General features: G+C 36.4%; 1 protein-coding gene across 3 annotated transcripts in view; it reads left to right on the top strand.

Annotated features, from left to right (window-relative positions):
- Rasal2 (RAS protein activator like 2) overlaps window positions 1-15,966 on the top strand; it is a 270,356-nt gene that overhangs the window by 124,896 nt on the left and 129,494 nt on the right. For all 3 annotated transcript variants that reach the window (XM_051186049.1, XM_051186048.1, XM_051186050.1), the window contains exon 3: window positions 13,505-13,628. In XM_051186049.1, the coding sequence (XP_051042006.1) occupies window positions 13,505-13,628 (124 nt within the window). The remainder of the gene's footprint in view (window positions 1-13,504; window positions 13,629-15,966) is intronic.

The raw sequence follows: 15,966 nt of genomic DNA, 5'->3' as shown, positions 1-15,966 counted from the left end.
TGCTGTTAATATCAGGGATTAGTTCTCAGTTTTTACTTTAGTTACTGTTAATGACATTTCTTCTCTACAAGTCATTTTCTTCACTTGGCTGCATTTTATTTTTCTTTCTTTCCTCTTAACCCTTGTAATTTCTTATGAGTCTTCTTTATAAATTTATTTTCTCCATGTGGGAGCACCACACAGTTTAGACCTCTCCCCTTTCCTTTAGGATTTTATCCAATCTTATGACTTCAGATGTACCAGTTTTATAGATTAGAGACACACTTCTCTTCTCTAGACTCATGTCTGTTTGCCCCCTTAGATATATAATAGTCTTCTCCATCATGGCTCACTCTGAGGCCTGATTCTCACGTCTAAATCTTGAAGAGTTAATTTCCTTCTCCATTGAAAGTGATTTAGTCCTTCAATTCCTCAACTTACTACAATTCCAAGCAAACTTTTTTTTAATCACTTGTTTTTCAAAGCACTCCTGACATGTTCTTGCCTTAAGACCCTAGACTTTGTTGTTGTTCTTCAAGCATTCTTTCCTCAGATACCATTGCTCGCTTTTTCTTCTACAATTCTTTGCGTACATATCACTTATTGGTAAGACCAGCTCTCAACAATGCCTTTTAAATCATAATCCCTCCACTTTTCCATTCAGATTTTTTTATTTTAATTTTTAAAATTTAATATGTTGTTTGCATACTTATAGTTTACACTGTGGCATTTCAGTAAAATGTATAATGGTCAGATTAGGGTAATTAGTCTATCATCTCAAACATTGATCTTTTCATTTAAAATTCTAATACTTTTTTTTAAATATTCAACTTGTTGTCAGTCATAGTTATCCCACTGTGCTATAGAAAATTAAAGTTGGTGGATGTGGTGGTGTACACCTTTAATCCCAACACTCAGGAGGCAGAAGCAGGCCATCCTGGTCTACAAAGCAAGTTCCAGGATGGCCAGGACTGTTACACAGAGAAATTCAGTCTCAAAAAACCAAAATAATAGTAATAATAAGAAGAAGGTAGAAAGGAAAAAAATTAAAGTTATTCTTGCTACCCGCTGCACCTTGTATAATAACTAACTTCTTTTCTTCTCATTTCTTTCCCCTACCTCATTCTTCTAAGCTTCAAGTAACCATTATTCTCTTCTCCAGTTAAATGAGATCATTTTTTAGGTTCCATATATAAGTGAGAATTTTAGAGCTTTTAAAACAGTTTGCAAAAGGAAAGTAATAGCCAGGAAAAACCAACTAATCAAGAACCCTCAAGGCCATGGTAGAGAATTCCTTCTTACTTTTTTAAATAATCCAGATCCTGGAACATGTTTATTAGGTTAATGATATTGTCAGATTTGCCTCTTAAACAATGGAGCAATGAGTAAAAGAGAATGCTAACAAGTAGTTGAGCTAGAAAGAAGAATATTTTATTGAGCAAGGTGAGCAAGGATAATGCGTTTGTTTAAAGTAGAATTTAATGCCCTGAGACAGGCAATTTTGTTCTACCATTATCAAGTCAGAAATGTCTAATTAAGTCTTTTAAAAAAGAAAAATATGAAACCATTGTTGTACCTGTTATTCAAAAAAGTTTTATATTCTGTTAATTAGAGGAAATGATAGGAAATTCATTTTTCTATGAAAGGATTGTGATATAATACTTTCTACTTTTTATTCACACTGAAGGATAACTTGGAACTTCCATTAAATAATAGACAATTTTTTGAAGAGTTTAATGACTTCTCTGTTAAAATTATCTTAAAAGGCTGTTTTAAATTCTAGTCAGCTTATCTTGGAAGTGTTTATTTCTATGTTTAATGATCAATCAAGAGGGCCCTGTATAACTTAGACAGAATCCTTAGCCGGGCACTATTGGAGTATGGGAAAGTTATAATAGATTAGCCACCACTCATAAATTGAACATGTGGGTTTTCTGTTTCTATTCTGTTTTTTTGTTCTGTTTTTGTTTTGTTTGTTTGTTTGTTTTGTTTTGTTTTAATTTCCTCTTTTGTCTCTGTGTGTTTCTTGTCAGATTGGGTAAAATCTGTTTGAGGGATGTGCCAAATTAGTAGTTTAGGAATTTAGCAGAAGGGTAGATCTTGGCAAAATGTTAAAAGAAGTTTGCCAAAAATATTACCTTAAAAAATAACCCATTGATTCAGATAATTTTTACATGCAAATAGATATTGCTTATGTGTTATTAAATTTATTTTATTGCATAGGTCCGAGGAGAAACCCAAAAGACTTGATCTAAAGCCTGTTTTAAGTGTGCTTATGAGGCCTTTGAGGAACTCTGAGTCCCATTTTCCCTTCAAGAGAGAAGACCAAGTAAATTTCAGATTAAGGACTGGAGAGAAAGTGGTAGAGAAGACAATCATGTTTTGTTTTTTTTTTTTGTTTGTTTGTTTGTTTGGTGTAGCCAACATAAAAATACAAAGAACCCATAATTTGTGAGTTTCTTTCAATATTAACCTATCAGGGTAAACCTAGCTCCATTTTTCTTAAAGCTAAGTATGCTCTCTGTGTTTTGGAGTTTTTTTTTTTTTTTTTTAAAGATTTATTTATTTATTTTACGTATATGCATGTTTTGTCTGCATGTATAACTGCACACCAGAAGAGAATATAGGATCCCATGGGACTACAGTTATATATGGTTGTGAGCTGCTGTATGGATGCTGGGAATTGAATGTAGGCCCTCTGGAGGAGCAGCAGGGGTTCTTAAACACTTAAGCCATCTCTTTGGTTCCCATTGTTTGGAATTTTAAGCGTTGTATACTAGTTGTTTAGGCATAGGCAGCAAGGCAGTTATAATAAAATTTCAAAATGTGTTTTGCTTGAAGACATATTTGTCCTTAGATACATTGATGAAAATAGCAGTTAGACTTTGTGCAAAACAGCTGAAAATGAATTGGTAAACCCTGGGGCTAAGTACCCATGACATAGTTCATTCAGAATAATTTTCTAGTTATTTAACAAATGTAATGTTTGCCTGTTTGTGCATTTCCTGCATTAGGAATTAGAAAGATAAAAGCACAGTTCTGCTTTTCTATGACAAACTTGGTAATAAAAATAAGACAAAAAAATTACACTGAAGAGATGACTGAGCAGCTAAAGTATTTATACATTGTGAAGATTTGTTGCTCTCATTCATTATATAAAGAGCTAAATAGCCAATAGAGGTTAAGTGGAGCTTGTGGGCAGGGAAAGAGCTCTCTGGGTAAAAGAGTGGAGTCACCAGGAAATGCAGAGAGAAACAGGATGAACTTGCCATGCTGAAGAAAGGTACTGAACCACATGGCAGAATGTAAATAAGAAGCATGGGTAATTTAAGTTGTAAGAGGTAGTCAATAACAAGCCTAAGCTATCGGCCAAACATTTATAATTAGTAATAAGTCTGTGTGTGCTTATTTGTGAGCTGGCAGTACAGAAAATTCTACCTACAGTACTTGCTGCTTGTGCAAAGGATTCAGGCTCAGTTCCCAGCACCATATTGGATGGCTCACAACCATAAGTAACTTCAGTTTCAGGGAATCCAATACTCTCTTCTGCCCTCTGTGAATACTTATATACATGTGGTCCATAAATACATGTTTGGGCTTGCACACATACACATAAAAATAAAATAAATATTTTTAAAAGTGATATATGATGATAATACAGTTAAACTGGAAATTAGAAAGAATGTGTTCACTAAAGAACTTTGATTTAACTACATGTATCATTTAGAGTTTACTGGTAGTAGGGACTTGTCAAAGAAAGCTTAATAAAAAGGGGATTTGATCTTTAAAAACAAGGCCAGTTAGGCTTTTCTCATATCTAAAACCGTGGGTGGCTTCCCAGTGCTCTTTGAATTATACATGTAGTGTTAAGTGTGGTCATGATATATTTTGGTATTATGTTCTGCTTCTATCTCTTAAGAAGCTCTAGCCATTTGTCCTATTGCTCTTCCAAAACACATTTAAAAAATGCATGCTAACTAACCTCTTCCCTGATTATGCTTTTTCCTTTGCCTAAAATGGTCCCCATCCTGCTATAAAAGATTTATTCATTCATTTGTGGTTTGTGGCTATTTTAAGATTTGAGGATTGGGTAGTAAGGTACAAACTGTTAATTTACATGAAATTAGTTGAAAGTTATAAATAAGTATATTAACTAGAGTGATGAAAGATTGTTATGGGAGGAAGCTAAGGCAATTATATTTTAATGGCCAATTATGGCATTAGTGCAGAGGGAAGAGTGCTGGAAGTGTCATTGTCTACCCTGAACCTTAGGATGAATAGGGGTTTATCCGACAGATACAGAATAGAAAAGAACTGAGTGATGGTGTTTAAAGTTGAGAGAATAAATCAAACAGGGGCACTGAAATGTAAAATAGGGGCTATATCAAGGAAAGCAATTTGATATTCCTGAACTGTAAATCCTGAAATTGGACACAAAGTGAGTGACCAGGTTGTGGTAAACCTGTGTGCTCTGTTGAGGAGCTTTCACTTTATGGGGTAGTACTTCTGAACCCTTTCATTGTAGAAACACTTCTGTACAATTCCAGAAGGGCAGATAGAGAGCATGTGGTTCTAGTTGAAGTAGAAATGTTCTCTTCCCCTGCAAACACAACACCTCTTCTTTGAAAATCACTGCTAGAGCAAACGGGAACCACTGAAGGGCATTAAGCCTCAGAATGGCATGATCATATTTGCATTTTGAACTAGTATTTGAACTAGTATGTACGTAAAATGTAGATTTAAGGGGCAGATAGCAGTAAGGAAACTGTTGTAAGAATTTGGATAGAAGAAAGTAAGTACTTGGTACAAACTATGATAGAATAACTGCTAGAAGACTAATCCGTATTCTGTAAACAATAAAACTAGCCCATTCCCCAATATACATATTTATTCATCATTGGAGAATAGGCAGCCTAACACTGCAGTGATCACTTTACTGCAGCTACCGGTCATGTACCATTTCCCAATTGTGGCACAGAAATCCAGACTTCAAGCTGAGGAAGCAGAGAACCTCTGGAGAGGTGCAGATGTACTGAACAGGACACTGTCCAGGAGATCTAGGCCAAGGGATCTTGCAGGGAAGATTTTCCAAAGAACAGCTGGGGAGTGAGAACACAAGAGACACTGTTATGCTGACCAGAGAAGTCTGGACTTAGAGACTCCTTTAAAATTTCAGCACTCCTGCAATCTATGGAAGACCAGACCTCAAAAACACAGAATCGAAGTTTAGTAAAGCTAGGTAGTTTATGTATCTTGGTTTACTAAGTACTTATTGGCAAGATTCAAGAAGAGAATCATTAGAGGTGAAGAATAGATGAGCAGTCCTCAGCTTTGTCTGCCTACAATGTCTTAGTACTGGTAAGGTGTCAAAGCTCCCTTGGGTGATTACAGTTTGAGTAACAGCTGTGAGTCTTACTATAGATGATGCTTTGAGATGTATATCCATGGTAGGAAGAAGAGAAAACTACACCTAAGGCAGTGGTTGTCAACCTTGAGTGAGCACCCAATCTTGTTAAAACAGAGTGTTGAACTCTACCACCACATTTCTGATTTAGGGAGTATGGACGGACCCTAAGAATATGAATTATAAAAATTGGTTGAGCTCAGAATAAATTAAAATTAATTTCCATATGCTTCTAAGCAAGGTGAAAGACAATTTTATAGGAAGCATATGTGTATATATGTGAATATAAAAATTACGTGAACCACTTTGCACTGCAGACATCGTAGACAGTATGCAATTAACCAAGAGGACAAAGAAACCACAACTTGCATTTTATTTTGTTGGGAATGCATCTTAGAAATTATTGAAGCTACTTATTTCTTACAGTTTTCTGCTTTTCTCTTCTATAGAAGACAGAACTTAAAATACTGCTTTATCAATTTATGAATCCAGAGTAATTCAGAAGCCCAGTTCAAGGCCAAAGAAATGTTAAAAACTATCCTCATGTCATAGAAATGTGTAAGTTCTTTTAAAAAAATTCTTTTTTTTTTTTTGTTTGTTTGTTTTTGTTTTTCAAGACAGGGGTTTTCTGTATTGTTTTGGAGCCTGTCCTGGAACTCACTCTGTAGACCAGGCAGGCTGGTCTGGGCTCACAGATAATCCGCCCACCTCTGCCTCCTGGGTGCTGGGATTAAAGGTGGTTTGCACCACCAACACCCATCCAGAAATTCTTTTTTTTTTTTTTTTTTTTTTTTTTTTTTTTTATTTAAACTAGAAATCATTTTGTTTTACATGTCAATCCCAGTTCCCTCTCCCTCCCCTCCTCTCTTGCCCCCCCCCCATTAGCCCCCTATCACATCCCTTTCTATTCCCCAGGGAGGGTGAGACCTTCAATGGGGGGAGTCTTCAAAGTGTGGCGCATCATTTGATGCAGGGAGGGCCTAACCCTCTCCCCTCCCCCAATGTGTCTAGGCTGAGAGAGTATCCGTCTATGTGAAATGGGCTCCCAAAGTCCATTTGTACACAAGGAATAAATATTGGTCCACTACCAGAGGCCCCATAGACTGCCCAGTCCTACTAACACCCATGTGCAGGGGGGTCTGGGTTGGTCCTATGCTGGTTTCCCAGCTATCAGTCTGAGTCCCCTTGTTCAGGTCAGCTGTTTCTGTGAGTTTCTCCAGCCTGGTCTTGACTTCTTTGCTCATTACTCTTCCCTCTCTGCAACTGGATTCCAGGAGTTCAACTCAGTGCTTAGCTGTGGGTGTCTCCTTCTGCTTTCATCAATTACTAGATGAAGGCTCTAGGATGACATTATAGAGGAAGGACATTTAAGCTAGTCTCTTCACTGTTGATTAGATTGTTAGCTGGGGTCATCCTTGTAGATCTCTGAACATTTCCATAGTGCCAGATTTCTCTTTATACCTATAATGGCTCCCTCTCTTATCATACCTCTTTTCTTTTCTTTTTTAATTTATTTATTTTATATAACCAAGTCCATTTAAATGAATACAAACATTTATAGACAATATTTGGGAATTTGGGTGTCGTTCTTTCCAAACTACTTCCTGCTGGTAAGGGGTGCTGTCATGGGGGATTCTAAGAAGATGCAGAAATCCAGGCTGTAGTCTGTAAGAGGCTGCTTTGTCCAGCTGTTTTGAATGTAGGATCATCTGGTACTCTGTTTCAGGTGGTCTGGCTTGATCAAACCACATTAGTCTGGAAGGAATCCACATCTTTTCATTTTCTGTGGAAACAAAAATAGAAATCCTTTTCCCCAGTAACTTGTCCTTGAACTTAAATTTTGGAGTCAAAGCATTTTTTTCTTAATTTAATTTATTATTTTACATGTCGATCCCAGTTCCCTCTCCCTCCCTCCCTCCCTCCCTCCCTCCCTTTTACCCTCTCTGCCCTCTCACATGCACTCTAACCACCCTCCCCTCCCATCCCCCCACCCCAATTCCATATGTAGGGGAATGCCATCCAGTTGGGGTCATGTAAGTCTGACAGGTCATGTGAAGTAGGGACTAGGGCTTCTCTCCTGTCTCTAGATTAAGGCAGTTATCCCTCCATGGGGGATGTGTTCGCAAAGTACTTTTGTGCACCAGGGATACATCCTGGCTCTGAGGTCCCTTAGACTGCTCAGTCCTTCTGGCTGAGACCCATATTCATGGGGGCCTGAGTCTGTCCCATGCTGGCTTCCCAGCTATCAGTCTGGTGGCCAGTTAGCTCCTCCTTGTTCAGGCAAGCTGTCTCTATGTGTTTCTGTCGCCTGGTCTTGTCCTCTCCATCTGCATCTGAGTTCTACTTCCACTCAGTGTTTATGTATGGGTGTTTGATCCTGTTTCCAACAGGCATTAGTTGAGGGCTCCATGGATAAGTTAGTTGTTGATCTTACTCTCTGGGGAGGGCATTTATGGTAGCCTTTCCACGGAAGCTCAAATTGTTAGTTGGCAGCAGTCTTGTAGTTCTCTAGACCTTTCTTTGTGTTCAATTTTATCTTCAAACCAATATTGGTTCCCTCTTTTATGTTCTCTCTCTCTCTCTCTCTCTCTCTCTCTCTCTCTCTCTCTCTCTTTCTCTCTCTCTCTCTGTGTGTGTGTGTGTGTGTGTGTCTCTGTCTCTCTCTCTTTCCTGTCTTCTATTCCTAACCAGGCTCAATCTTCCTGGTCGCACATGTTTTCCTTTCCTCCCCTCATTTTCTCCTACTTTTCTTTCCATTCGCTGCCCCCCCCCCCACTTCCCCTGAGCTCTGGGGGACTTGTCCCTTACCAGTTCTGTGAGGGACTTTATATGAATCTCTCAGAATACACCTTGTATCCTAGTTCCTCTGGTGGTATGGATTATAGGCTGGTGATCCTTTGATCTAGGTCTAAAATCCATTTTTGAGTGAGTACATACTGTGTTCCTCTTTTTGTGACTGGGTTACCTCATTCAGGATGGTTTCTTCAAGTGCCATCCACTTGCTTGCGAATTTCAAAATACCATTATTTTTTTCTGCAGAGTAGTATTCCGTTGTGTAGATGTGCCACATCTTCATTAACCATTCTTCAATTGAGGGGCATCTAGGTTGCTTCCAGGTTCTTGCTATTACAAATAGTGCTGCTATGAACATAGTTGAACAGCTGTCTTTGTTGCATGGATGTGAATCCTTTGGGTATATGCCTAAGAGGGGGATTGCCGGGTCCTGTGGTAAACTAATTCCCATTTTCCTGAGGAACCGCCTTATTGATCTCCAAAATGGCTGTATGAGTTTGCACTCCCTCCAGCAGTGGAGGAGTGTTCCACTTTCTCCACATCCTCTCCAACATGAGTCATCATTGGTGTTTCTAATTTTAGCCATTCTGGCAGGAGTAAGATGGTATCTCAAAGTTGTTTTGATTTGCATTTCCCTGATAGCTAAGGGTGTGGAGCATTTTCTTAAGTGTCTTTCAGCCTTTTTGATTTCCTCTATTGAGAATTCTTTCTTCAGTTCTGTACCCTCTCTCTCCATATCTCTTCAATATCATACTAGAAGTTCTAGCTAATGCTATAAGACAACAAAAGGAGATCAAGGGGATCCAAATTGGAAAGGAAGAAGTCAAACTGTTTCTATTTGCAGATGATATATAGTTTACATAAGCAACCCAATAAACTCTACCAGGGAACTCCTACAGCTGAAAACACCTTCAGGAAACTAGCAGGATACAAGATAAACTCAAAAAAATAATCCGTAGCTCTACTTTTTTCAGACCACAAAGAGAAAGAAAGAAATCAGAGAAACATCACCCTTTACAATAGCCACAAGAAACATAAAGTATCTTGGCGTAACGCTTACCAAATAAGTAAAAGACCTATATAATAAGAACTTTGTGGCTCTAAAGAAAGAAATTAAAGAAGATAACCAGAAAATGGAAAGATCTCCCATGCTCTTGGATAGGTAGGATAAACATAGGAAAAATAGCAATCTTGCCAAAACCAATCTACAGATTCAATGCAATCCCCATTAAAATCCCACCACAATTCTTCACCGACCTTGAAAGGATAATAATCAACTTTATATGGAAAAGCAAAAGACCCAGGATAGCCAAAACAACCCTATACAATAAAAGAACTTCAGGAGGCATCACCATTCCTGACTTTAAGCTCTACTACAGGGCTATAGTTCTGAAAACAGCCTGGTATTGGCATTAAAATAGACAGGTAGACCAATGGAATCAAATTGAAAATCCTGATATTAACCTACACACCTATGAACACCTGATTTTCAACAAAACAGCTAAAATTATACAATGGGGCAAGGACAGCATCTTCAATAAATGGTGCTGGCACAATTGGATGAGGGTGTGTAGAAGACTGCAGATAGACCCATGTCTGTCACCATGCACAAAACTCAAGTCCAAATGGATCAAAGACCTCAACACCAATCCAGCCACATTGAACCTCTTAGAAGAGAAAGTAGGAGGTACCCTTGAACAAATTGGTATAGGAGACCTCTTCCTGAACATAACTCCAGGGGCACAGACTCTGAGAGAAACAGTTAATAAATGGGACCTCTTCAAACTTAGAAGCTTCTGTAAGGCAAAGGACACAGTGGACAAGACCAAATGGCAGCCCACAGACTGGGAAAAGATTTTCACCAATCCTATATGCGACAAAGGGCTGATCTCCAAAATATACAAAGAACTCAAGAAACTAGTCAACACAACACCAAATAACCCTATCATACCTCTTTTCTGCTCTCTTATATCCCCCCCCCCCAAATCTTCCTGCTTCCTCGTGTCCTCCTCTCCCTTCCTCTCCTCTCCTTTTCTTTCTCCCCATGCTGCTTTGATTGCTCAGGAGATCTTGTCCCTTTCCCCTTATTTGGGGGACCATGTATGTCTTTCTTAAGAGGAAATTTTAAAACTATAGTATGAAGTAGAAAAATAAATTTAGGACAATCAGAACAGAGAAAATTGATATCTGAAATTGTCTCTGTAGCAGAATCCTAAGATTTGTGAATTCTGATTTGGTTCATTTGAAAGGAATTCAAGATTACCAATAATTTGGTGTATTTGAAATATTGTAGCTAAGGAGCAATCTAGAGTGTTGTAATAAAATATTTTTGAGAAATTTCATATTAGGGAAACTGGAGAGATGGTTTAGTGGTTAAGAACACTTGCTGCTTTTACAGAGTTCAGTTGCCATACTCAGATGAGTTAGTTTACAGTTGCCTTTAACCCCAGTTCCAGGGAATATGTCAGTAGTCTCTCCTGGCTTGTGTGGGCATGCAAATAACACACACACACACACACAATGTAAATACATAAATAACACATTTAAAAATGCCATGATGTTCTCCCTTTTTTTTGAATCAAGAGTAAAACCACCTAACTTCTCAGAGTAAATACTTTGAAAAAAATGTTTGATAGTGGTTTAACTTTAAGTATTAAAAATGCAACATCTCGGTAAGACTTGGAGAAAATTATTGACAATAAATTTTAGGACCAAATAGCAAGACTGATTTATTATTATTATTGTTGTTGTTGTTGTTTTTATCATTATAGCATATAGTAGACAAGTATGTATCCCCTTTCTCATGGATATTGTGTTTTAAAATTTCCACAGGGGGAAAATTATCTTACCCTGGGACACTATAAGCAATTCATTGTTTCTGTAAAGTTTAAATGTTTGTTTAGACAGTTGAAAACCATTACTAAATAGTTATGTTTATTTTCTCAATGATTCCATTTTTTTTCTTTTCTAAATTTGCTCCCTTTGTTTCTACTTTAGAAAAAATTTTTTTATTATGTATATAGTATTGTGCCTGCATGTATACCTGCAGTCCAGAAGAGGACACCAGATGGTTGTAAACCATCATATGACTGCTGAGAATTGAACTCAGGACCTCTGGTAGAGCAGCCAGTGCTCTTAACCTCTGAGTCATCTCTCTAGCTCCCATTAGCAAGCTCTCCAGCCTCCTGTTTCTACTTTTGGAGCAAGTAAAAGTCATTTAGCCTTTCAGTGCTACTCTTTAATTATTTATTTAAGTAAAGGCAGTATAGTTTACTTTTGAAAGAAATGGATGACTTAGTTTACTATTCATGGAACTTTTATTACTTAGTTTAGGAAGAATTTTATTTTTATGATTATATGACCTGTTTTTATAATTTTATTTTTCTTAATTCTCCCTTTGATTTCTTACTGTACAAAGAGTAAGCATACTTAATGTAATGAAGGGAGAATAATGCTTAGTCCTGTAAAGAATGTGTAAACTTTTAGTACTAAGGAAGTGCCTTGATAACTATTCTTTAGGTGCTTCATAACAGACAGAAAGCTATTGGTCTGAGACCTCAATTACCAGGGGCTGGATTATTGAGCATTACAGAAGTAATATGCAAGTCTACCTGCTTCTGATTTGCTAGATCATTTGATGTGATGCATGTTGATTTTTGTTCTTGGAATACAAATTATTCCTCAAGTGTCAAAAGATGATTATAATGACTCTTCATAATGTAGGATTGTCCGTCTGTTCCCAACCCCACAGCTATTAGTGTTGTCTACTGTTAAAGACATTTTACCCTATCTAAGACCACCACAATAACATTCAGCAAGTCTTATTGTATTACTTTTCTTTTAGATCTACAGCCTGTTCTGGAATTAGTTTTGTATGTGGTATAGGAAATAAATCAAGTCCCATATTCTTATGTGACTGACTCAGCACCAGTGGCTGAAAATACCCCCAACTGTTCTACTGGCCTCCCTTTGTTACAATATAGATCATTTATCTTTCCTTACCATTAACTGTAACTCATTATTAACTAAGATTCCTTAAAAATTATTCAAGAAGCATAAGAAAAGTTATAACTGATTAATTACTGGCATGCTTTAACAAACTAATGCAGTTTGTAATGAAAATTAGAAAATATCATTTGTGCCCATTACTCCCAAATTTAGCATTACAATAGTCTATAGATTAGTTTTCTACAGTTGTACTTATCCATGACCAGACTTAATTCAGAAATACTTTATAAAAAATACCAGAAATGAACAATTCTAATTTTTAAGTTATTGTCTTCTGCGCAGTATCTTTAAATAGTGTTATTCTAATAGTGCTTTAAGTATCTTTATTTTACTTCAGTAACCAAAGCATAGGAGTAGATGCTGATAGTTTTCTGATGCCAAAAAGAAGCAGTGAAGTGCATCCTTTTGATTTAATGAAGAGATGATGATATGATAAAGTTTATTGAAACATGGAATAGTAATGAAGAAAAATAGACATTTCAGTAATTTCATTTTATTCTGTTTTATTGGTTATTATTATGAATCTCTTACTGAATGTAACTTACAACATCAGTACATATACAGGATTTTCTAGTAGCCGTGTTTTCAGACCATGGATTGCATCCCCCATTGATGTGAGGAAACTACTATTCCCCAGCCCCTAAAGATGCCATCCATTATTCTACAGTAATAACTTGCTGAATAGAGTTTGAAAAAACATTCCTAGTTCTCATTCACGTATACAAATAACTATTCAGTATGATTTTGAAACTAGTTTTTTTGTTTGTTTTTGTTATTATAGAAACAGTCACACCTTTGAGATAAAATAAACTTACTGTTCTTTGTACCTGTGCAAATACTGATGTTTGTATTGGAAATACATTTGATTTCATTTCTGAATAAAAGTTGGGTGATTTTATTTAAAATCTTTAACAAAACTTAATTGTATGGTCAGCTGTTATTTCATCATTTACCTTTTTGAATATTGAATAAAATTAAAAGTCATAAGCCAGTTTCTGATACAAAGAATGCTTTTATTTGTGTGGGTGTTTTATTTTGTGCTCTAAGCTTCTAGAGCAGGTTGACAGCTAGATAGGATTTGTACAGTATCCAGGTAAGCTAATTTACATACTCGCCTTTCCTGATCCTTCAGTTTTCTTTTTAAAGAGCAGCTTCCTGTAAAAGGGTTGGTAATCTTAACATCTCTTACATTTCTTTTCTACACTCCTCCTACTTTCAAGTCTCATTCCACACTACTGTCTTCATTAATTAAAAACATTATTGAGTCAGAAGGTACTTAGACAAGTTCATTATTTTGTTGTCTTTCTTTCTCTTGGCTAGATACCTGTGGAAGGACAGGAGCAACAGACAGATTCCACCAAAGGACGATGTCTGAGGAGAACTGTCAGTGTCCCTTCAGAGGGTCAGTTTCCTGAGTACCCACCAGAGGGCACCGCTAAACTAGGTAAGCTAATGAAAGAAAAACCCCTGTGTTATATTGGATGGTTTGTGGATGTGTCACTGCTACAGTAAAACAAAGTACTGTATGTTTTTTGTTAAACTTGTATGTTCAAGTCAGTAGCCTGTTAACCCACATTTAAAGTTCATCAGAGTTATAACCATGCAGCAGCAGTTATTGTATGCTGATAAAATTTGTCTTTGTGCTACTCAGTAAGATTGCTGTTTGGTCTAGGCAAATTGGATGGCATAACTCTGTACTATTGCTGATCTCTGGGCTTTCAGAGCGTTGGTGGTTTTACTTCAGTCACTGTGTGAGAGAACATGGTATTGAGTGGTTTAGACACACCCTTTTCATAGCTGCTGGTGTTTTTATGAATGTCAGAGAAGGCTAATTTAACTTTGTATGTCCTACATAAATTATATTCAGTGGTTCAAGTAGATGACAGAGGGAGAAATGTTAACTCCTTCCATTTCAGATCAGGAATAGCTTAGTGATGATACCACTGTCTGCAAATCAGAAACACTCCAGACACATTTAAGTTGTCATATCCCCAAAGAATTGTTTGAAAGCATTTTATATCAAAAAATCATTAGGTGTTATTACTTTGCATACTTAAATAATTAAGCTAGCACAATAATTTAAAGGAATACACAATTTAGAATAATGAAGGAATTTGAAAAATAGGACCTTCGTTAGGGCTTTTACATTGTACTATTTATTTAATAAAGCATAAATGTTTTACTCATGGATACATAGTAAGTAAATAAAACAAGGTCATTTATTGTTTCTGTGGTGGTAGTCAATGTCTATAATTCTATGATTTGGGTTGTGTTTTCTAAAATAATTGTTTTGTTGTTTAAATGTAGTTCAGAATTTAAATCCTTCATTTCTCTTATTTTCTTGTACAACTTTCTACCTTAAAAACAAATTAGGCTAGCAAATATTCTCTCCATGTTTATTATTTGGAGGAACTGTATTCCAGTCATTTGGTTTACTTTGAACCACATTAGCCTGTGTTGAAGCCACCGTAGGCCCACATAATATTGAAAACTTACTATAGTGTAAATATTTTATAACTTGTCTTATTTCACATGTGCTGATATTCCATATATACAAACAGGCCAAGAATCACCATCTTTTATTTCCATTTTTTTTATTATTTCTGCTGTATTGAAGTATTTAGGTTTGAGGAGGTATAATCAGTCTGAAGAATTACACAGAGTTCTAGAAGAGATGATTAATGACTATTAAATAGTTAAAATATTTACTGTGTTCCAGATACCTTTCCTAAAGACAGAATATCAGGTAGCAAAGGTGCCTGGTCTCAAGCCATTCTCTGACTTTTATTCTGGACAGGTCTGGTGGTTGTCCTTACTAATGAGACTTAGTGATAATTTTCAGAATTGTTTTCCTAACCTTAGCTCTGAAATTTACTTTCATTAATATGAGAGGGCAAAGCTTATCTCTGGAGAAATTCTTCTCTTTCTTAGTTGATCTTGAATTAGCTTGTTTTATTTTTATTTCCTGGTGAATTTTCTTCAGGCAAATAACCTTTTGTTGAATGTTCCATTGAACATTTGTGTTTGTCACATTTGGTGCCAGTCTAAAGAATAAAAAAAAGTAGAGTAGGCTTTTAGGGTTTGTGTGTGTGTTTGTTGTTTTTGTTTGTTTTATTTAATAAGATAGAACAAATACACATAGAAATAAAAATTTAAGTATTTCTGTATGCCTGAAAATAGAAATTGAAAAAAATTAATATGCTTAGTACAATATTGCAAGACAATAAGTATCAAGAAAAATAAATCTAATGTGATATGCAAAACTTATACACAGAAAATTATAAAGAGAATTTAAATAAATGAAGAGCATGGGAAGTAGAGTTATATTGAGTGTTTGAGAACTTTCAGCACTCTGGATACAGAGGCAGATGGATGTCTGTGAATTCCAGGCCAGGCTGGTATATATAGTAAGTTTCAGGCCATCTAGAGCCTCATAAAAGCCACTATCTCAGTAGTTAAGAGAACTGGTTGCTCTTCCAGAGGACCAAGATTTGATTCCCAGCACCTGCAAGGCAGCTCATAACTACTGTAACTTCACTTACTGGGGATCTGATACCTGCTTCAAGCCTGACTGTGCACTGACATTCACATGGTATACAGACATATACATTCAGGCAAAACATACATATTCTTAAAAAACTTATTGAAAAGATTATGTTACAACTGTTCAGAGTTTTCAGAAAGGAAATTGCTCCTTCAAAAGACCGTATGTCTACAAGGAAGTGATTATTACATGAACATTTCAAGAGCTGGAATTTAGTAAATACTCATTTTTAGTGTAG

The sequence above is a fragment of the Phodopus roborovskii genome, unplaced genomic scaffold (assembly GCF_943737965.1).
Source record: "Phodopus roborovskii unplaced genomic scaffold, PHOROB, whole genome shotgun sequence".
NCBI classification, from domain to species: domain Eukaryota; kingdom Metazoa; phylum Chordata; class Mammalia; order Rodentia; family Cricetidae; genus Phodopus; species Phodopus roborovskii.
Note: the sequence above shows the minus strand (reverse complement) of the source record. Positions and strands in the feature narration are given on the sequence as shown.